This window comes from Seriola dumerili, unplaced genomic scaffold (genome assembly GCF_002260705.1).
Source record: "Seriola dumerili isolate Sdu_G_001 unplaced genomic scaffold, Sdu_1.0 BDQW01000160.1, whole genome shotgun sequence".
Lineage (NCBI taxonomy): Eukaryota > Metazoa > Chordata > Actinopteri > Carangiformes > Carangidae > Seriola > Seriola dumerili.
The window spans coordinates 577,525-598,648 of record NW_019174415.1 but is presented as its reverse complement, the minus strand read 5'-3'; the positions used below and the strand labels follow the sequence as shown (position 1 = coordinate 598,648).

At 40.7% G+C, this 21,124-nt stretch overlaps 3 protein-coding genes across 11 annotated transcripts; 2 read left to right on the top strand and 1 right to left on the bottom strand.

The window, feature by feature from the left end:
• Nucleotides 1-426: 426 nt before the first annotated feature.
• Nucleotides 427-11,506, bottom strand: rgs14 (regulator of G protein signaling 14). 5 transcript variants are annotated; one of them, XM_022751641.1, is made up of 15 exons: nt 11,452-11,506; nt 7,521-7,542; nt 7,202-7,353; nt 6,973-7,065; nt 6,131-6,274; nt 5,861-6,037; nt 5,670-5,751; nt 5,452-5,555; nt 5,030-5,242; nt 4,667-4,743; nt 4,173-4,299; nt 3,631-3,712; nt 2,724-2,776; nt 2,222-2,321; nt 427-1,528 (listed from the first exon to the last, which is right to left on the bottom strand). In XM_022751641.1, exons 3-15 carry the CDS (start codon nt 7,343-7,345, stop codon nt 1,245-1,247), a joined length of 1,680 nt encoding a protein of 559 aa, XP_022607362.1. In that variant the 5' UTR covers nt 7,346-7,353; nt 7,521-7,542; nt 11,452-11,506; the 3' UTR covers nt 427-1,244. The 5 variants fall into 5 exon arrangements, with proteins under 5 accessions (XP_022607362.1, XP_022607359.1, XP_022607360.1 ...); XM_022751638.1 differs by lacking the exon at nt 11,452-11,506 and adding an exon at nt 11,218-11,387; XM_022751639.1 differs by lacking the exon at nt 11,452-11,506 and adding an exon at nt 11,218-11,387 and having other exon boundaries at nt 2,243-2,321.
• On the top strand, nt 11,350-15,872 carry LOC111226469. 4 transcript variants are annotated; one of them, XM_022751643.1, is made up of 9 exons: nt 11,399-11,478; nt 12,914-13,163; nt 13,327-13,381; nt 13,488-13,553; nt 13,735-13,773; nt 14,061-14,099; nt 14,222-14,476; nt 14,734-14,832; nt 15,713-15,872. In XM_022751643.1, exons 3-9 carry the CDS (start codon nt 13,330-13,332, stop codon nt 15,793-15,795), a joined length of 633 nt encoding a protein of 210 aa, XP_022607364.1. In that variant the 5' UTR covers nt 11,399-11,478; nt 12,914-13,163; nt 13,327-13,329; the 3' UTR covers nt 15,796-15,872. The 4 variants fall into 4 exon arrangements, 1 of the variants encoding a protein (XP_022607364.1); XR_002665306.1 differs by lacking the exon at nt 13,327-13,381; XR_002665308.1 differs by lacking the exons at nt 12,914-13,163; nt 13,327-13,381 and having other exon boundaries at nt 11,350-11,421.
• Nucleotides 15,873-16,592: 720 nt separating this feature from the next.
• Nucleotides 16,593-20,899, top strand: LOC111226457 (ADP-ribosylation factor-like protein 3). 2 transcript variants are annotated; one of them, XM_022751623.1, is made up of 6 exons: nt 16,593-16,854; nt 17,821-17,985; nt 19,142-19,258; nt 19,764-19,814; nt 19,991-20,176; nt 20,409-20,899. In XM_022751623.1, exons 1-6 carry the CDS (start codon nt 16,837-16,839, stop codon nt 20,454-20,456), a joined length of 585 nt encoding a protein of 194 aa, XP_022607344.1. In that variant the 5' UTR covers nt 16,593-16,836; the 3' UTR covers nt 20,457-20,899. The 2 variants fall into 2 exon arrangements, with proteins under 2 accessions (XP_022607344.1, XP_022607343.1); XM_022751622.1 differs by lacking the exon at nt 16,593-16,854 and adding an exon at nt 17,344-17,465.
• Nucleotides 20,900-21,124: the final 225 nt, after the last annotated feature.

Genomic DNA, 21,124 nt, shown 5'->3' with positions numbered 1-21,124 from the left:
CCTTCCAGCAACAAGTCTGTAAACAGATGAAGCAAGTCATTGGCTACGAACTCATCACAAACAGCCAATCACAGAACTCCAACGATCATCGTCACTGCACAAAAATGACATCATTACATGATGGCACTTCAGGACGGAGGTGTCTCTACCAGACACATGAATGCATAATGTAATCAAAGCTAGTCACAATTGACACCTACACGGACAAGATACAGATCAGACCTGCTTTACACTGCATGACTCATACAGCCAGTCCACTGGGGCAGCGGGGCCTGGCTGAGCTACATAGAGAACCACATCACGTAGCATTTGTCAAGCCAGAAACTGACCTTAGTGATTCATCCAAAAAATCCTGTCTGAGGGGTGAGAGCTGAAACCTGATGTTTTTTCCCCTCCGACAATAAATGCAGACAGAAAGGATCACACTTCATCATAAAACACTTTAATTCTTTTCATACACCCTGTGGGATATTTTTGATGATCAAAGCGACTGATTCCCTCCTAGTAATACCACATTTCTGATGACTGATGTGGACCCATGTATATAGTCTAAAGTGACAGGAAAACAGGACCTGGCCAGGGCTTCACAAAGTGCCATCACAGCAAACACAGCAAATGCATTTAAGTACTGCAAACATACATTTCAAAACCGCAAGTAAGCACACAAAATGAAAATAGTCATTTAAAATATTAAAAATGAATCTGTGTAAAAAATATTCAATAATCTTAATAGAAACAAAGAAGACACAATCATGTAATACACTTCAAAAACCCGTTCTGGACAATGACTAGTTCCTGTGCATAGACATGTTCAGGCTTAGAGTTCAAAGAAAAGCAAGAGCGCAATGTTAGATTGAGAGAAATAAAAAAGGAGTGTGAACTGCAACTCAAACTGTAAAGCGTTAAACAAACATCAGGGAAAAGCTAGGTTCAGGGTGAATTGTTGAGCTAAAACTTCTTTTCATACATTTTTGGGTGCATTAAACAATTCATAGCAAACATTTTCCCATAAGGACGTGTAGTGTTTTGAGATGACACTATAAATGCTTGCCATGATATCTCTTCTCTCCATATCATCAGTAGCAGAGATGGTGGCACCCTGCTGTCTCAGAGCTTATATGTAAACAATCATAAAAAGTGCTTTTCCATTTTGGACTAAAATGAGTCTTTTGACATGATTGGCAAAATCATGTTGCAAGATGTTTTTGGATCATGTCTTTGTCCGTCCCACACATGAACAGCTTTCAAACTGCTGTTTCTCTTAAGTCTTTGGATTCTGATCCAGCAGAGTCAGGGGTTCCCCCCGCTGCCCCAGCTGAGCTTGAAGGTAATGAGGTCTTGTCCTCCAATTTCTCTTTGGATTCTGCAATGGAGGAGCTGCTTGTACTGGGCCCCTCTGGCTCCGTGTCCTGCCCCTGGTCTGCGGACACCTGCAGGAAGTCAGGGATCTCGAGCTGCTCTTTGGTCAGAAGGCCTCGCTGGTCGTCCACCCTGCAGCACTGAGCTCTCGTCAGCATGTCCAGAAACCCTGATGCAGAGAAAAATATCAAGTTCATTTGGCATTTATTTCAAACAAATGAATAAATAATACAGTGTTATTTCATTCTTGATCAATAAAAATTTAAAGAGACAGAAAGTCATAAAAAAAATGTGCCATAAAAAAAAGACTTTACTCCTCATCAAACCTCTGTCCTGGCTGGATATTAGGGTTGGGTGATATGGATACAATCATTTATGAAGCAAGTTTATATTGCAATACTGAAGTATTGATGTATGTGGTAATATTCTACATTTCCTGGAAATTCAGCTGAGAAACTTGAGATTTAACCTTAAAAACAGCGGCTGGTAAAACAGTTTCACTGCTTGGTCCATTTAGTAGCTTTTCTGGAGCGTTCGATCTTGAACATGGAAATGCAGTTTTATTTACTGCGTTTTTTTGTTATTACATCTGCTGAGAAAAATTGTGTGATATGATTAAAATGCACTTAATGGAGAGATTGTTTCGTCAGCAAATGAGAAACGTCACTAAAGAAGATTCTAACACAATGTCCACACATTGTTTCAAAGGCCAAGAACAAGCCCTCAAGTTCAAATGGAAAGAAAAACAAAAAACTTCTGTATTGTCACGGATTCCTTATTGACGGTTGTCAATTTTTTTATCATCTTACAGTATAAGTTGCCATATTGCCCAACCCTCCTAGATACTGCTGAGGTCTCCTACCATCCATGTCGGGGTTCTTACTGGGCTTGGGCTGAGTCTTTCCTCTGTCTGACTTCGGCGATGCTCGGGCCTCCACGCCACCTCCACTCGCTGCTCCAGCCTGGGAGCAAAATAGATTCCGGCTTTATCAATATATTAAATATCGTTTGACAGGTTTCAAATCTCAGTAAGGTTATAAACTATCAGTCCTATAGATCACACAAGGATTAAACTTCTCATCAGAGACATACGTGTTGATAAGATTTTGGTGGTGTCCAGAAGCCGTGGGCTATGTACAAAATCGCTCCTCATTTTACTCTGTAGAGCGCTATATTTAGTATATATATTTAGTGCACTAAGAAAATCCCACAACGGAATATAATGAAGGTTTTTATTCCTCGTTCGAGTGTAGCCTTGCCCTTCAAATGATAACCCTCATTATATTCTTATTTAGATAATAATAACCGAAAGCATCTCAGCAGCTCACCCTTTTTCTCAAGTCAGTTTATTAACACTGTCTCACCTGTGAGGCTGCAGCAGAACCACTGCCTCTGGAAATGTTGGCCTGGTCTCTTCCTGTTCAAAGCACACAAAGCTGCATGTTAGTTTCTAGCAGCACTTCCACCTCCAATACAAAAAAAGTAGTCAGTGGACCGCTGGTGATGCTACACAACTTAACTTCCCCATTGTGTTAAACACTGACATCAGCCAGATAAAATATTCCTGACAAGAATTAAACTGGTCCTCCTGGGACAGAGCCACTCTAATCAAATCTATTTCCCTCCTCCTAAATGCAGTGAGTGGAGCTGAGGCGGGGAGCACTGATCCAAAGTGAAGTTGGTTCTGGTTTCTCAGCAGTCGGGAAATGAGGTGAGTGAACTCAAAGTGACACAGCACTCAACAAACCAAATGGAGTCTGACATGTCAACCCATAGAAAAGAATGGAGACTGAGAGAGAGGCACACACAGAGAAATCAGAATAGGAAAAAAGAGGAACATGCAGACAGTGACGCAGAAAAACCAGGGCAGTAAAATGGACAGCGAGAGGACTTTCTCTTCCCCGCCAGCTAAAAGTGAGCGAGAGCCAAGAAATGCAGAAACACTTTCTAAAACCGACTAAAGAATCAGTTAAATGAAAAAGAAGGCGCAGGCAGGGGTCAGGCAGAATTCAGAAGAGATCACAGAAAGCATCACTAATATGTCACCCACATCATCTACAACTAACAGTGCATAGAAACGTAGTGTGTGCCTTTATCAGATTTTATTCAACTCAGTTCATTCACTTGTTGGCCAAGTAGGTTTCTTTTTATCTTGTGGCTGATTGTGCTTTTGGGGGAGCAGTGCAGTCATGATTAAATTATGTAAAAGTGACATCAACTGAATTCTTTCTGGTTCACATTAAAGTAAAAACACTGGGTCAGTGCATTCACCTTTGGTTTTGTCAAGTCGTAGCGTCTTATTGGCCAATCTGAACACGGTGCCGCTCATGTTCACAGGCTCGTCACTTCCAACCTTAAACAAACAGGCAGATGAAAAACATGAATCATTCCAGTCGGGCAGATGCTGACACACAATGATGAACTATCAAGACCCCACAGATCTTGGTGCATAACACAGGGAAAACACATTAACACATTAGTAAGACGGTGTAATCTCATTTCTTATTCCACTAACAAAATAGTGTAACACCTTCAGGTTTCAGTAACCACATTAAAATTACAGATTTGATATTAATATTAACATGCACACTGACGCGTAAACTGCTGCCTAGCAACGGCTGCTGGAGGCAGGAGAGGCAGATGAGACTGACAGGAGAGATGGGCAGAATTTTAAAAAATGAATATATTTAAAAATGCCAGACAAGGCAGCTTATCATTAAAGTGAATTTATTTGACTAGCCAGAAAGTCATTATCTGAGTAACTACTCAAGCTCAGGCTACCGTCTCATTCATACATGCATACACTCACTCACCATGGTGACCAGGGCCTCTTGCAGCTTGAGGTGGTGCTTCTGCATCACAGCAGAGAGGGCGTCCTGCAGCGTCTTACTAGACTTCACCATGATCCCCACAGTCTTACCAGTGAAGGCAATCTCCAGCCTGAAACACACATGAAATTCAATAACTCCCCTGAACCAAGTGGAACAGCAAAATAGCATCACTTAAATCTAGTCATGCAAAGCCTGTAGTCACAGAGAAATTTCCCACACAATGGTATCTGAACAGGAAATCCAAGTGTGATTTTAATATAGCAACTTGTGTAATTACACAGTCAGTGCAAATGATGACTAAAATGATTTCTACCCAGAAAACCAGACTATTACTGGTGGTAACACAAGGACTTTCCTCTAATATGGTGAAGAGCGACATTCTGTAGTGGGGACGGAGGTGTGAAAACCTGCTAGGGTGTCAAAGACAGAAAAAAAAAAAAAAAAAAAGGAACCAAAGGAAGTGACAGTTGACTCACGCAAACGTCACCCTGAGCTCTAGAGAGACCTGCTGATCTCTCAGTACGGAGCAGTCCTGGTCCAGCGATAAGGGCTGCTGTAGAGAGAGCAACAGTGTATCAGACAGAGAGAAATTAAAGCGATTTTCAGAGATGTGAGCTTCAAATGGGGACACTTTCAAATAGGTTTCGCAAGGTTTCAGACGTGAAGAGAGGGAGTAGGATGAGGCAGTGAGAGGATGTTGGAACAGGAACATGGCAGTCTTCTTTCTCATACTGCCTGTTGCAAAACAACTTTGCAGTGCCATACAGTAGAACGGTTTGAAGAGCTACTTGATGTAAAGCTGTGGCTGGTGGGAGGACACACAGCAGCCAAGCGCTCACCTTGTCCTTCCCGTGAAGGTAGATAATGATATCTTTCAGCGGGAAGCCTCTCTTTTCACACAGGCTAGCCAGCATGTCTTTGATGGGTTGGCCATTGCGTGTAGGGGCCAGAGAGGCACTGCCGTCAGGTAGGTAGACACAGCAGTAACCCCCCTCCACCTCTATCCTGCTCCCACCTCCCTGATCTGGAGACCGGGGAATTGATTTGCCATTCTGCACCACAGATGGAGAAGAGAGCAAAGGATTTAAGAGTAAAAAATATACTACAAAATTATTTTATTCATTTTATGTCAGATTCTCCTCTGAATTCATAGACTACATTTAGTCATTCATGTGTGCTTCATTGTCATTGAACAATAATTGATTTCTGATCAACCGGCTGCAGCTACAGTACAAACCCTTTTTGCCACAAACACACTGACCTCCATCTGCCTGTAGAGGGAGCCAAGCTCCACACTGCTGGTCGACTTCACCGACATATGGGACTCTTTGCGGGAGACTACACTCTGGGTGTTAGGTGTATCTTCTGTTATCGATGGAAAGAGAAGAACAAGAAGAGAGCCAGGGAGGAAGTGTCAAATAAAGTCACAGTAAGTACATTAACACGGAAGCACAAGATCTGCCATCTGACAGGCACTACCTCCCCAGGATCCTCTTTTCTGTCGCAGTTTCTCTGAGGCACTCTTGCCACCTGGCAAACTGTTAGAGTCTGACTTCTTGTTCTGTTTGAGACAGTGAAATGAAATAAAGCCAACACAGCACAATCAAAACAAGAATCCTTCACATTTTCCCCTCCCTGTCCGTCAGTATATTTTCTCCTAGGCTATATACCTTCCTGTCACTGAGCGAGGGGCTGCTGCTGGCCACGTCCTCCCAGGATCCCATGCGAACCGGCTCATTAGAGAGCTGAGGCAGAAGTTTTCCTTCTACACTTGCCAAGGTGCAATTCTGGTAAAGAGGAGAGCGCACAAACCGCCTGTAGCTGTCCATCTTCATCAGCTTGAATATCTGATGCAAAGCAGGAGCAACGGTACACAAAGTCAGCCATGGCGCCAACACTGTGTTACTGAGTTAATATGAGAGTCAGGACTCTAAACAGACCTGTGCTTGAGCCTTGTTAAACATGTCAGGTGTTGGCTGCTCCAGGTCCTTCTCCTCTGTCTTGGCGGTGTCATCGATGTTGACTGAGTAGGGAGCGCTGTCAGACAGGTAGGTGTTGTAGATGGAGCGAGCCACTGCTTTTAGCTGGAAAAGCAACACCTTCCTCAGACTGAATCACCCTGATGATTACTTATTACCTCAACCTTGTTTCCTATTCATTGTTTTTGAGCCAGTGACACATCAACAGGAATAAATCCCAACTGACACATTGTACCAGTTTTCTTTTGAGTGTTTAGCTTTCAATGGCAACCTTCAAAGCCACTCAGTGCGTTTATCTTTTCACTGGCTCCGTGTTCTCTCCTTGAGTGTTGGGCACTTCCTGTACCAAGAATCAAATCGACCGTTTCCAAGCATCCACACTGCCAGTCATACAATCAATAAGTCGCTAAAAGTCTATTCATGATGTTAGCTGTTAAAGTTTCCCAGCTGGCCACTTTTATATGAAAGATTAGTGTAGCAGAGTGCAAATATCTAAAAAAAAAAACCAAAAACATCATACATCGCTGAAGTCAACAGGAAATGTTTTTGTTTACTATATAAAGCTTGTTAACTGACTTAAAAAAACACACACACACACACACATCACTGAATCAGATCACTACACAGATACAATTATAGCAACATAGCTACCGAGTTGACCTCCCACATTCAACTTCTTGTCTACAGTGAAAAAAAACACATTTAAGGGAAATTACAATGAGAGTATTTCTAAACACACAACAGCATAATGAATCACATTAAGCTAAGTCACCATGTAAAGAGGTAAAATGGTGCCATCATACCTCGTCCAATGAGGTGGCTGGAATCCTCCTGAACTTTTCACAAGCTTGCCAGAATAAAATGTTCTCCGCACTCACCTCAGACTTCAAGAAGGCCTGTTGAGAAACACACACACATACACACACACACACACACACACGAGGATCATTAGAAAACATCAACACTTCAATTATTCTCTAACTTGTTGAAAATTACAGCATAACGCTAGTATGTGTGTAGAGTGTGACTCACCGTAAAGTAACAGACCCCAGAGGGGTCCTCCAACAGCTTCTCAAATGAAACGGCCCAGCTCAGTACGCTGTTGGCGGGGCCAGCCTCTCCACCTGGAGTCCCTGGAAGGCTGGAGCTGCTGCCTCCACAGCCCCGTGCAGACATGTTCAACTCTACAAACACATCCAGACACAAACACACCCATTTATCAGCACAGAAAATCATGACCGAGAATGAGACTGAATCAGATATTTTCTTCCGTCGTGCTCAGACATGTTCACATTGTAGAAATGTGACATGTACAGGATTGTCAGAGTGTACGTTGACTGTTCACGCTTACCTCCATCTGACACTGCCTGGATCTGTGGAAAGAGAGAGCAGATAACTTTACAACAGCAGTAAACAGACTAAAATTAAACAAATCATCTGACAAGATGAAATACACCTCACTGAGGTCATTATGGACGAGCTGTATACAGTATTTCTGGGTAAATTCCTATCGTACTTAATAAAATCAGCTATCAGTTCAACAGTCACTTGTCTTAAACAGAAAATCATAAAAACAAAGTAACTGTATGTAAATTCATTCTCATTGCCTAAGATGGTAAACTGCACAACTAAACCACAGAACTAAGAGTGTGAAAAATAATTAGTACAACAAAATATTACACTCAAAGCTGTACAATGTATTTGAAATTATATCCCGTTAGACACGTGTATTCAGGGCACATAGGCATACATACATTTAGGAAGTGAAATGTGAAAACAAACTGCATGGTTTTTTTTTTTTGCTTTTTGTTTTTTCTCCTCGATGTAAAAGTGCAATCAGCCAAGGCTGTTTCAGAGGAAGTGGTTGTGACACTGATGACAATAGCTCTCATTCAGCTTTCAGAGCTCACAGAATCCACATCCACATCTTGTAAAAGGTTCTTTTCGTTTCTATTCAAGCACGTTCACAGTTATGAACTGAATTCTGCAACCTCTTTGCTCACACGCCTGTGCTGACAATTGCATATTGATCAAACCGCACTGAGGGTATTTTAGAAAATAAGATCAGCAGGTTAACTGAATCTGTTTTAAGTAACTGAGTGAAATCCTGGATGCTCAGACACACACACACACACACACACACACACACACACACACACACACACACACACACACACACACACACACACACACAGTAAAGGTCCTGCTCAAGAGTCATGTAACACTGAAATTGTATTTAAAGAGGTGAAGACTGGCTCACAGAACAAAGGCCCTTGGTTTTAATACAAAGGCCTTTCTGGAGTTTGTTTGCCCCTCTGGGTTTCCTCTGGGTGCTCTGGTTTCCTCCCACAGTCCACAGACATGTGGGTTCCAATTCTAAAACTGTGTTTGTCTGTGTAGGTTTGTCCTGGTCGGAGAATAAATGGTGTAAAAGTTTATAAAAGTAAACTTGAAAGTGACATCGTCACCACTAACGGTCATTATATTCCCAGTGCCATTTGACACAATCCGGGTGCTCATAATGAAAAATTACCAATAACTTGTTTAATCATATCTATTCTTCTTTAAATCTTTCTTTCATTTTCATTCTCCATACCTCATATTAACAACTTCTTCATTGTGAACTGATCAGTGCTGGACATCCTGCCTGTCTCATTCATGCCCGTGCAGCTTGTGTAAAGCGGATTTGAATTTGCCCGATCATTCTGGCTCTGTCAGTTCTCTGAAATACCTTAAATATGAGTCACCTCTGAAGGTCAACTGAAGTCAAAATTTTCACAGAAAGTCCACTTTATCTTCACCTAATTTCTGGAACAACCCACATCAGAAGTGTCAACTGCTGCGTCATACCGAAAAATATTGTGAGTGAGAAAACGTTTGTCTCAGCATCCGCTCATGTGACACAAAAAAATCCAAGTAAATACTGAGAGGCTAAAACTAGCTCTGGTTTTTAAAAGTGACAGATTTCATGGGAGAGACAATTTGACAGTCGTTTCAGCTCAATATAGGATGAGAGGCCAAGACCCTAACTTCTTAACAGAAATAACTACGCAACAACGACACAAGTTTTTTCTTAAGCAAATTGCAAGACACACTGAAAAGACACATTGTATATGTGTGAATTTTAGGCAACAGTTCAAAGACAACTGCTCTTTGTGAACTTTGATCAGGTTGACATGGGCTGGCTGTTTCTGCAGGTGTTAGCCCTGCTGTGACTCCACCACTATACTTTTTTTTTTTTTTCTCAACTGCTAAAACTCACACACCGACACACACTTCATACACAGTTCTCCATAATGAAACCCCAACTTTCATCATCATCTTACTTGTGCACCTTTCGTTCTCATTCACTGCAGCAGAAAATAATATCTAAGTATTAGGATTCTCTGTGAATCCTTTGAAGGAGAGTGAAGATATTTAAACATATTTTTTGTGAGGGAAGAGTTTGATGCAGCACCAATTATAGGAACATTTCTAATCACACAAAATGCAAAGCAGAGTCTTTTAAAACCAGAGCAACATCCATCCCTTCTCTGCCTCTGCAAAATACATCTTTACATACACTTTCACACCTTTAGCAGGGTTAAACTAATTCAAGAAACATAATGGTCTCGCACAGAGTAGACCAAAAGCCAGCTCAGCCTACACATGACAGATTGGCAAACAGGCATGGCTCCATTTCCGCTTCTGACTCAAGCAAGCCCAGTCTGTTTTCAATAGCAACCAACACACAGCCTGATTGGTTCTGGCACAGCTGAGGAGTGGAGACGGATAATACAAGCCACCACAAGAAAACTGCACTGCTGTACTCTCAGTACTCCGACCTGGATGTCAGCTCAATAGTATCAGCATGGTTAAAAAAAGAAAAAAAAAAAAAAAAGCAGACTGAGAAAGTAGTCCAAAACTTCAAAGAGATTCCTGCTCATTACAAATCATTACATGGCAACAACTTACAAGTGTTCAACACACTCAACTCCAACTCATTCCTCTTAAACATTAGCACATTCCCAATCTTGTACTTCCACTATGTAAGGGCTGATAAAACTTTCTCCTTTACACATCATAAACTGATTAACAAACCACTGGATCCATGGACGGCTGCAGAACCAAACCAAAACCTAAGAAGGCTGGTGCCAACTCACCATGTGGCCAACAGGAATCCCTAGAGCATTGCAGTTCTTCGCCATGGTGGCCCAGACACCAGACTACAAGCTGAAGCCTTATACGATGTGCACACTGTCAGGGGACACAGTAAAGTGCTCCACCCAAAAATGATGCACACTCTTCATACACACACAGACACACATTCACATACACACACAGACACACAGACACACACACAAAAATTCATCACTTGGGTTTTCTTGTCACTTCCTGCCTGGAAGGGAAGTCTTGCCATAGCAACAAGCCACAAAAGAGGAAGTATAGGCCTACTATGATCAAACTGTTCTCAACCTACATCTTGAGAAATGCTGTGATGTGGGAACACAGACAGGACAGATGTACTCATTCTGCTTTTGATGTTCAGTCACTATAAAAGTCACTTGACACAGCTTCATGCCATTTTACACTCTAGGTGGCAAATTTGCAGCTACAGAGCTACATCTAAGGCTACATCTATGAAATTTAGACAGAAAAGTACAAAAAAAAGACCATGTTTCCTTTGGATTCATTTAATAATCCTTTGGTTTAATGAAAACCAGGATTAAGTCAAATCCTCCAAACATCACTAAACTTCTGATGTACGAGTGCTTTCAACTTTACATAATATTTGCTTTCTTTTTCAAAACATAAATTCAATATCTCATTCTACACTTTTCAGGATCATTTCAAAACAAAACTTGTGAGCAGACTTTCATGGTGTTCATCAGTATATGAGCATTATTCTGTAGAATAAATGACTGTAGATCGATTCCAAATTAAAACATATGTTTCCAAAAATCAAGGCTGACAACTTTAAGTAGCCTTCCCCTTAAACTGGTAAATTGCCAAACACTGTGAACTAGGCATGCACTCTCCGATTAGCTCTTGTGAAACGATTGTCATACCTTATTATGCAGCGTGATGCCACCGGTTATGGTGCACCGTTTGTCATATTTCCTGCTTTGCTTTTGTGCTGCAAATTTTGCCAGGCGGTAGAACCTGTGATAAAGTCCTGTGAAAGTGACCATCTTCCCGGAAAACACGCTGCGGGTCAAGCCGAGAGAGCTGCGGAAAAAAAAAACTCCAGCAAAGAGCTTGAAAGCCTTCAGGTCAGAGTTAATTACCAGCTTTGATCTTACCTGACTGCGCACGACCCAACGAGCCAGGTGAAGCACGACTTTTTAATTAAGGGTGCGCTTTTCTTTTCTTTTTTTCACCCCCCCTTGGAGAAAATGTTGGTTTCACAGCTAATACACTGTCAGTTTGAGGTGTCAAGTGTCAGCAACTTTCCTGTCTGCTTTTGCCTGGATATCAGAGCTATTATGCAAAGTGGCTGAGCATATTCAGCAAAGGCATAATGGCAACATTGTTTTTGAACTTTCAAGAGGTCAGACCAATATCATTCTTGACAAGCAAAGAAGTATAGGCTACAAATACTTGTGGACTTATTTAATTTATTTCACCCTTGACACTGTGAACCCTCCCAATTCAATGTTAAAATGACACAATGTACAGACAAAATGTAAGTGCAAAGAAATCAGCCTGACTAACAGTCAACGGGCCTGTATGGACAGACTGTTCGACACAGAAAATGAAAACAAAAATAGAGTGGTGTCAGAAGAAGAAGTGTCAACCTGTTGCCTAAATTAACATCCAAATAGCAGCACTTTGTTCTGCAGCAATTTTAGCATTGTGTGATACTGTTACACGTGTAGGTCTCTGACACCATCCTGTCCTAAATGACACTTCTGTAAAGTTGAGAGAGAACTTTCCTGAGTGAAACGTTCAGTGTTTGTGTTTTAATTTCCCACAATGTGAATCACTAGGGTCAATAAATATGAATCCCGTAAGAACAACGGTGTGTTTACAGGCAGATAGAATAGCTCAGAGCTTATGAATAGTGCTGTCACATGCTGTCCATTGTTGGGGTAAGAGTTTCGGCCAGGTTAGGGTTAGGCACTGCTTGAATAACTGGTTGGAATGAAGTTACGGCTTGGTTGAAGTTAAGATACCAGGAAACACAAATCAATGAGGGGACAACCTTGGCCTGATTTTCATGACAAGTCAGTTTGATGAAAGAGTGGTAAGGTGGCTGACAGCCCATTTGAATCCAGAAAAAACAGTTTGCTTTATTTCTGTATGGACTTTGCATGTTCATCTCGTGTCTGTGCCGGTTGCTTGATTCCCAAAGTCTAAACACATGAAGGTTTGGCTCAATAGAACTTTATAAATTAAATCGATAAAAGCTGAGAAAAAGGATGGCTGATCAGCAGCACTCTCTACTGGCCACTGTGTGAATATATACTGTGTACAAAGGCCAAGCATAACTTCTGTAAAAGATGATAATGTATTCCCTAGCTTCAGTTCTTCAAAGTCAGTCAGTCAAACAATTCTGAGCAAAGTTACCCTTAATATTTCACACTATATAATAAGTGCAAAGGCTGTGGATAGTTTGCATAAGTAAACCTCTGTTTTTCTGATATCAGGCTATACTTCAGGACACCTGTCCGTCTTTTTGCTTCTCCCTCTGCCTCACTTGTGTCTGTCTATTTCTCTTTTTATCTGTAACAAGAGTAAAAATCCTATCATTTTTAACCTCAGTGTCACTCAACAACACGCGGGAAACATCAGCAACAGCCCGACTGTTATCGTTGCCAACTCTCTCACCAACAAACACACAAACAGCAGTACTGTTTGCGCCACGAACTTCCAGAAAAAACTTTATTTGCATCCATATCAGTGTTTACGATCAGTTCGGCCGTACCTTTTCCAATGCAAAGACCATTAGGTGAGGCACAGCAGAGCAGGTCATTATTCAGCTCTGTGTGAGGACACAACACCACCACCACAGGTAAAATGAAAAAGAAAAACATGACGATATTATTTTTTTGTTTTATAGTGATATATAATCAGTCACTACTCCTAATTTGTTTAAATGCTGTTGGCTCTTACTTTTAAAATATTTGTCTCATTCAATTCTTAAGCTTATTCTAAACCCAAATCTTCTCTAACAGAGAATGATTATGAGAGAGATATCCCTTTATATTTTGCTTGGTCACCTCATCATTGGTAAGGAGCCTATAATGTGTTTGTGTATATTTTTTCTATGAATATATATACCTGTTAAGCTCTGTACATTAAATCTGTATATTACCTCTTCATTCTATTATTTTAGTTGGCGTTGCCTCCAACTGTGTCTCTGTTCATTGTCTGAGATGTAACACGGCAGAAGAGACTGCAGGTAAAAAAAAAAATTTAAAAATCAAACAAAACCTTTTCTTACTCTATTTATAGACTGCATCTGTAAATGTTATGTAGCAGCTAATGTACCTGAGCACTGCCTGCCATTAAGTAATTGCGAGGCAAGATGCAAAAGGAAAATGTATGTAATGGCATACTCTCCATCTCTGTTTTCCCTATAGATTCTTGCCAGCTCTGCCTAGATACTAAGTGCATTAATGGTTGGTAGCGTCTTTCTTCTCATTTGTTTGCTTCAAGATAAATCCAGTGAATTCTACACTCCGTACAGTAGATGTAGTAATTGACAGTGGGGTGTGGTAGCAGAATGAGGTTGACTCAAACAAAACAAGCATGACTAAATTCTCATAAATTTGATCATTCTCCGTAGTTTGTGTATTACTGAAGTTTTTGTTGAGTAAAATAAGTTGATAAGAGTAGGTACATTCATGTTCTAATTGATGTCTGTGTTCATTTCTTTCCATGTTGACTATTCTCTTTATGTATGCAGAGACATTTTATGCAAATAATTCATCAAACTGCAAAAAAGGTAACCTGTACCAATATCCCTGTCTGTGACAGTGCACTGAAACACATAAAGTGCCTTGTGGGTGATTACTTAACAGTGTCACTGTTGTTTTCCTCTGCTTAAATATTTATTCTGCCTATCAGCCTTTCAGGTTTCTATCAACAGCACTGGATCCGAAGCCGAAGAGGGTGATGACATCACTCTAACTTGTGTCCATAACGTTCCCAATTTGAATCTGACAATTGGGTGGACGAAAGACGGGGAGGAAATCAAGAAAAGCAAAAACATGAGCAACCTGGTTCTTGATCACGTGCTTTCTAGTGAAGGCCAGTACATCTGCTATGTGAATAGTTCATGTGGCAATTACGAGTCTTCTCCAGACGAAGTCAGTGTAAAAAGTAAGAAGATATCTCCCTGCTTACTTAACACAGTTACCTTTATCTTTAAAATGTAGATTGTAAATTTAAGCCATTAACCACACGCCTGAATTTAGTGCATTTTACAAGTTCTAAGTAATATAATAAAAAAACAGGAACCTTTCATGGTTTTTAACATAGGAATAATGAAATACTTGAACACCTCATTGACCCATGGCAGCCTGTGTCCTAGCTGTCTGTGTTTCTGCTTCTGTAACTCTGTGTGTGTCCTCATACAGACAACAATGTGTTCACCCTGGTGATCTGTGGCATCGCAGCTTTGGTCTTGGTCCTGATTATGGGTCTGGTAATGAAGTTCAAGCTGAAAAGAGACAACGGTAAGAGCTCAGTTCAGGCTGTCTGTGCTGTTGAACAATAGTGGCCTAATAGAGAATGAAAAAAGTTTGAGTGCCTTCTTCATTCTCAAATAAATCATCTTAAATGCATGATGATGATATAGATGATAGGTCTATATTTCTCCTTGGTACAATTATATATTTCTAACACTTCAAAGTAATAATTTGATAGAATAATAATAATCTTGGGAGATATATTTTTTCACTCTCTTGCAAAGACCTAGATGAGAAGATTGTTATGACTGTAGTCCTAAATTTAATGGAGAGATATATGAATTAAATATAAGGATGTAGTCAGTTAGTTCATCTTAGTACAACAGCAAGTCTTGCTCTGTGTAGACTATATATAAGTCAAATTTAAAATTCTAGGATTAGAAATAATTAAGTAAGTAACAGTCTGACATTTTGAAAAACACACTTTGCTTTCTTGACAAAAGTTGAGCTACGTAAGAATTTCAATACCACTCTCATTACTTGTTGGAGCCAGAAGTCAGTTATCTTAGCTGTCACTACGCCCATCCAAGAAATAATCAAGAACATGACATCTGTAAAACAAGATAAAATGTGATAATAAGTGAACTTTAGGGGCGGATTTTGTTACGTTTGGAAAGAGCCGGGGGAGCTGCTTCCCCTTGTTATCTATCTTTGTGCTAAGCTAAGCTAATAGGCTGCTGGCTCCAGCTAGTTATTTAGTGTACAGACGCGAGAGTGTTGTCTCATTTATCTGCAGTTCCCAAATTTTTGAACTGTCCAGTAAATGTTTGTACACTGCTAATCCTAGAATATTGGGTTAGGGTTAGGGTCATGAATTCTCTTTAGGAACATTACCAAGTGTGACGCCCCCTTTTGTCTCTCCCTGCAGCTAAAACCAAAGCAAGGATGGCGCAAAGGGCACTGGATGGGAGGGCTGGCGGCCCAGTACCATTCACGCCAAGGGAGTCCTAAATAAGAAACTGTCACTCTCAAAATGTATCAATACTGATATTGTTTCACAAACTGCTGTGGTAGTATATGATATAGAAATAAAACCTCTTTAATCCTTGCCTCAGTGTGTGTGATCAGGTGAGGTTACGAGTTTACGTAGGGGCCATTTCTAGACGAGGGTGGATCAATTGTGTAACACAGCATGTTAACCACGCCCACTGACCAGAAAGCCTGTTCAGTTGAGGAAAAGAGCCTAGAAATGTTTTAATCCAGACACAGGACAGGCGTGCTCAAACTAATCCCGCTGAATGCTCTACTCACAGGAACGCACACTACACAGAGCAGCTTTATGGCGGCTGGCATGTAATGGATATATGGGATGATAATGCTTTGGACTGGGTGTGGGATTTGAGAGATGATTTATGAACACAGAAATACAAAGTTCCCTGGTTTAACAACATGATATAATCCTTTGATGTTTATGTGTTAAGATCTGTGCAGACTGTCAGTCTTCATGGTGCCCTGAGTGTCTTTGTTTTCCCGTATTAGCAGCATTTTCCCTCCGCCAGCCATATGGCAAAATGGCTAAACCTTTTTTTTTTCTGCCCATAATATCTGAGTGTTTGAGAGTGTGTCAGGAAGGACTGTTTATTCAGTTTCCTCCTATAGCAGGTGGCTAAGGGATAATCCAGGTAAAGCCACTGCAAAGTGGAGATGGAGGGTTGGACAGAGGAAGGGGGGAGGGTGGATGGGGTGGCCTTTGCATGGATGACTAGGGCTAATTCTGGCCTCCTAATCCCAGTCCTGTCCACCCTCCCCCTCTTCCTGCTTGCTAACTCTACGGCGACTGTGCAATTGACGCCCAGGTAGACATTACTATCACATACACACATAGCACTTAACCCACCCAAGTTTACTGAGGAGGAAGAGGGAAAAGAAAAAGGCTGCTGGTACCTCTTCTGGACAGCTAGCCTGGGTGACCTGGATAGCTAACACACCTGTGTGAGCTTCACTGAAGAATGTAGCTGCAGCCTCCAGCCAAGCCACGGGAAACACGCCACCATGGGAGAAGCTCAAAAGGTAAGTGACCTGATCTGGAGCCACAGGACTTATAAAACCAAATGTGAACCTTTGGTATTTGTTTGACACAGAAGAATTTCTCACGGGTGGTCAGGACTTTGATAGTATGAACCATCAAGTATGAATCATCAAGTGTTTTACAGAATTTCTGTGTAGATGCAGCTCTCAGACAGGACGGTTGGATAATCTAAATTCATTGACTTGTCAAACTGTGTTGATACAATTTAAAAACTGTGATTATACATCCAAATGGAACCTTTAATTACCTTTGATTTACAGTTAACCACACATACACTGTGGTACTATCACCTTGAATCAAATATTTAAACCTTCAGTGCGTCTTATGTCAGCAGTCTGCTGTTGTGCAACCTTGCGTCAGATTAATCACAATAAAAAGGTGAATAATTATATGAATAAAGCTCTAATCAACACTGATGCTTTTCCAAATGAAGCAACAGATTATTTCTTACAGAATGGGGGGTGGGAGCTATACAGTAGCTCCAGATATTAGGACTGGATATTGGTCGGTGGGTGGGTGGAGCAAGATGGGCACGCATGTGCTCTCGACCGTGCCGTGCGTAAGGGGAGCTTTGACCTCAAACTGGAAGGAGGTCAGTGGGATTTTCATCAGTTTTCAGGTGTCTCTTTATTTACCTTTGGATATAATAAGAAACATTGCACCCTTAAGGAAAGATCTTGCTCTTTTTGTATTGTCATTGTAATATTGTGGTTTTCCAAATGCACGGTGTCCTTCTGATCAACACTGTAGTTACATTTTTAATATTACTGAACCGCTCCCATATTTTCATATTCTAAACCCAAACATTACAAAATTGAAACATCCGATGAGAAATGACCTGTCATGACGCTTCTTGATTTCCACAGAAGACAAGTACATTCTACAAGTACTGAAGGATGCTACACGAATGGCCTTCATGGCGCTTTCTTTCCCCTATTCTCTACCAGACCTCCTCTACCTCTATGCAGGGCTTGCTCTCTGTCATTGAGAAACTGAAGGGATCCACAGAGCAGGAGGTCAGGATAGTGCTTCTGGGGCTGGACAACGCCGGCAAGACCACCCTGCTGAAGAGCCTCGCCTCTGAGGACGTGAACACCATCACACCCACACAGGTGAGAAGAAGTTATACATTCACACGCTCACACCCACACATCATCACCTTAAGGATACAGCATGGCATTAAGCAAGAAATGTCACAAAATTGACTGAGACGCTTCAAGATGATGTTTTTTGGTTCCATTCATTCATCTTACCAAGAACAGCTGAGCCACTTCATAACATAATAACCTGATGCTCATCATTAAGAGTATTTTTAGATAAATGAGGTTCATTTGCCAGAAATCTTCCCTCAACATTTTGTATTTTCATAGTACTATAACCCAGCATTGGAAAGGGACAGGGGGATTGCATCTAATCTTGTGAGAACAGCGCACGCTCTCGCTCAAAGTAATGAGATTCAGATGACCTTTGCTTTTCTGACACTCTGTGAAACGATCGGTCTTACAGTACACATGCTTTAACCATTAATAAGTAAAATAATAATGTTAGGGTGTCAGATCATCCTGTTATACCAAATGTTAAATAACCTTCCATCAGGATATAAACCGTGGCCTTAAATGACCTTCCTGATTTGCATGCTCTCAAGACAATTTCTGAGAAGATCCCAGCGAGTTCCTTTTTTTATCACCCCCTTCAGATGTGATCTAATCTCTAATATGATTATCTAATACCACTGCATTAGTCTGAAACAGACAAGACATAGAGCTGATGTACTGCCAGCTCCTGGAAGGTTGTGACAGCTCGTCAGACACCAGTCAGAGAGGATGCAGTTCAGTACGACATGTGAATAGTCACCACAAAGCTAAATCAGACTTGACACATAAACACATACACTGCACTTGATCCTTCCAGTCTTATCCTCAGATTTGCTCCTCAGCTGGCCTTTGGGATAAACTTGTTATACAACCTCACCGACTGAAACAGAAAGGAGCTGCGTTATGAAAAACAACTACGGATTAACAAAGTGACCATTTCCTTATAAACACCTAGAGCATGTGTTGCACTCTCGCTGATACGTAATGAGATTGCAATACAGTGTAACCAAACAGTGCTTAATTAAATACACACACCTGTGGTCCAGTCCATTGCCGCTTGATGAATTCCTTTATAACCACTTGCGAGGCTTTCCAGGTGCTGCATGCTGGCACTGTGTTCAGCTGAAGCCACTGAAGTGCAGTACAGTGACTCCCACTTTGTGTTTCACTTCAGGGCTTCAACATAAAGAGTGTTGCCTCTCATGGTATGAAACTCAACGTTTGGGACATTGGAGGACAGAGGAAGATCAGGCCCTTCTGGAAAAAGTACCTGGAAAACACAGACCTGTTGGTGAGTGACCACTGTAAACTTCATTCAAGTCATTTCAAACTTAACTGTCCCCTGAGACATTGGTTCATCCTTTATTTGGATCTCCATTATCTTCCTCAATGTTGTTGCTAGTTACTGAAAATACACTACAATACAAACATGATGGAGGCAATAAAAAGCCATGTCACTGAAGCATAATAAAACAATACATTGTCACACTATTTACAATATAAAGGGCTGATACATGAAGTTTAATTACTCATGGCAGGAGACCACATAAATACATACATGACATAAAGTTGAGCACTATAACCATACTAAAACTGTAATTTTAAGGGAGCTTTTTGAAAGGATGTGACAACTGTATGTTTTATTCTCAAGTAAAACTGACTTGCTGGACTGCACTGGGGCAGCTTTATAACAAGAGAGTCACTGCATGTAGATGAAATACTTGAGATATGATTTTTTTTTGTTTGCTTGTAATTAATAGGATTATGATCTCACTGTTTTGTATTTGCTCTTTCAGATTTATGTTATTGACAGTGCAGACAAGAAGCGGTTTGAAGAGACAGGACTGGTGAGCTTCATACAGTTCTCATTTCTGCATGCAAATACATTCTGACAAAAACCATACCAAAAATTTAAGTGAATTAAATATATTGATATATATGAAAGTCATTGTTTTTTTTGGGTTTTTTTTGTTTTTTTTTTGAAAAACTTTTTTCAATTACCTTTTTTGGTGTGTATGAGCAGGAGCTGTCCGAGCTGATCGACGAGGAGAATCTAAAAGGCGTTCCAGTGCTCATCTTTGCCAACAAGCAGGATCTGGCCACAGCGTCACCGGCCAGTGAGATCGCTGAGGGACTCAACCTGCATACATACCGGGACCGTGAGTGGCAGATTCAGGCCTGCTCAGCTGTGTCTGGAGAGGGAGTTCAGGTCAGACCCAAGTTGATTTATTGATTTTTCCTTCAGATGGAACATAATTAACCTTACAAAAGTGCTCTCTTCCTTCCTGCTGCACAATATTGTACTGATCAGTCTGAAGTGTTTAAATGGAGACTTTGTTTATATCAGCAACGTCTTTGACTTGTTTTGTTTGAACAGTTTGAACTTGATTTTATATCAAATTTAGACAGTTTTTTTTTTTTTTTTTTTTTAATTTCTCCAGGATGGCATGAACTGGATTTGCAACAACATTGTGAACAAGAAGAAGTGAACCGGTCACTACACTGACCAGAGTCAAATTGACAACCACCATCTCATAAGGGATTGAAAAAAAGATTCCACTTGATTAAATATCAACACACCTCACCTATGACAGATCCTGCTCCCCTCACAGATTTGAACGATAATTTTGTTTTTACAAATTGTGTCATTTTTATGAAAATTTTGCAAATGTAGCTCATTGAATTGTAACATTTTAGCTATAATAAGTGAATTATTAATCATTGTTCTACCCCAAAAATGTATGTTTTTGTTCCTCTTATCCCAAGGATCCTTGTCTGGTGAATCTGTGTCCTTTCTTAAACACTAAGAAAACCAAGCTGAGTGTGTAGCCATGTAGAACTGTTGTAGTTTGTCAGTCACATAGACACCAGTTCAGTGTGAGTGTAAAGTATGTGTTTTGAGATTTTTGACAGTAAAATAATTAGTAAATTCTGCTGTTGTGCTTTCTTGTAATCACATTCTCAGGGAATGCATACATACACGTGCAAGCAATAAGGGCAGACATATATATATGGTCGAATAATAGTTTTGAAAACTGTCATTGAAAGACCGAAAAATGCATGAAAATGTCTGTAAATACCAGCCCTTCCATGAGTGACATGGATAACAATAACAAGCTGATCCGCCGCTGCTCAGCCATCATCTTGCTTTATTTCC

What these genes read in the sequence shown, in the direction of transcription:
- rgs14 (XM_022751638.1), bottom strand. Translation starts at nt 11,340, where the DNA reads ATGGTCACTTTCACAGGACTTTATCACAGGTTCTACCGCCTGGCAAAA. An exon ending in ACCTTCACGGGAAGGACAAG is followed by an intron (nt 4,744 to 5,029) that starts GTGAGCGCTTGG and finishes CTCTCTCTACAG; the next exon opens with CAGCCCTTATCGCTGGACCA. An exon ending in GAGCTCAGGGTGACGTTTGC is followed by an intron (nt 4,300 to 4,666) that starts GTGAGTCAACTG and finishes TGTGTGTTTCAG; the next exon opens with GCTGGAGATTGCCTTCACTG.
- LOC111226469 (XM_022751643.1), top strand. Translation starts at nt 13,330, where the DNA reads ATGATTATGAGAGAGATATCCCTTTATATTTTGCTTGGTCACCTCATC. An exon ending in CACGGCAGAAGAGACTGCAG is followed by an intron (nt 13,554 to 13,734) that starts GTAAAAAAAAAA and finishes TTTTCCCTATAG; the next exon opens with ATTCTTGCCAGCTCTGCCTA. An exon ending in TTCATCAAACTGCAAAAAAG is followed by an intron (nt 14,100 to 14,221) that starts GTAACCTGTACC and finishes TCTGCCTATCAG; the next exon opens with CCTTTCAGGTTTCTATCAAC.
- LOC111226457 (XM_022751622.1), top strand. Translation starts at nt 17,400, where the DNA reads ATGGGCACGCATGTGCTCTCGACCGTGCCGTGCGTAAGGGGAGCTTTG. An exon ending in TGACCTCAAACTGGAAGGAG is followed by an intron (nt 17,466 to 17,820) that starts GTCAGTGGGATT and finishes ATTCTCTACCAG; the next exon opens with ACCTCCTCTACCTCTATGCA. An exon ending in TGGAAAACACAGACCTGTTG is followed by an intron (nt 19,259 to 19,763) that starts GTGAGTGACCAC and finishes TTGCTCTTTCAG; the next exon opens with ATTTATGTTATTGACAGTGC.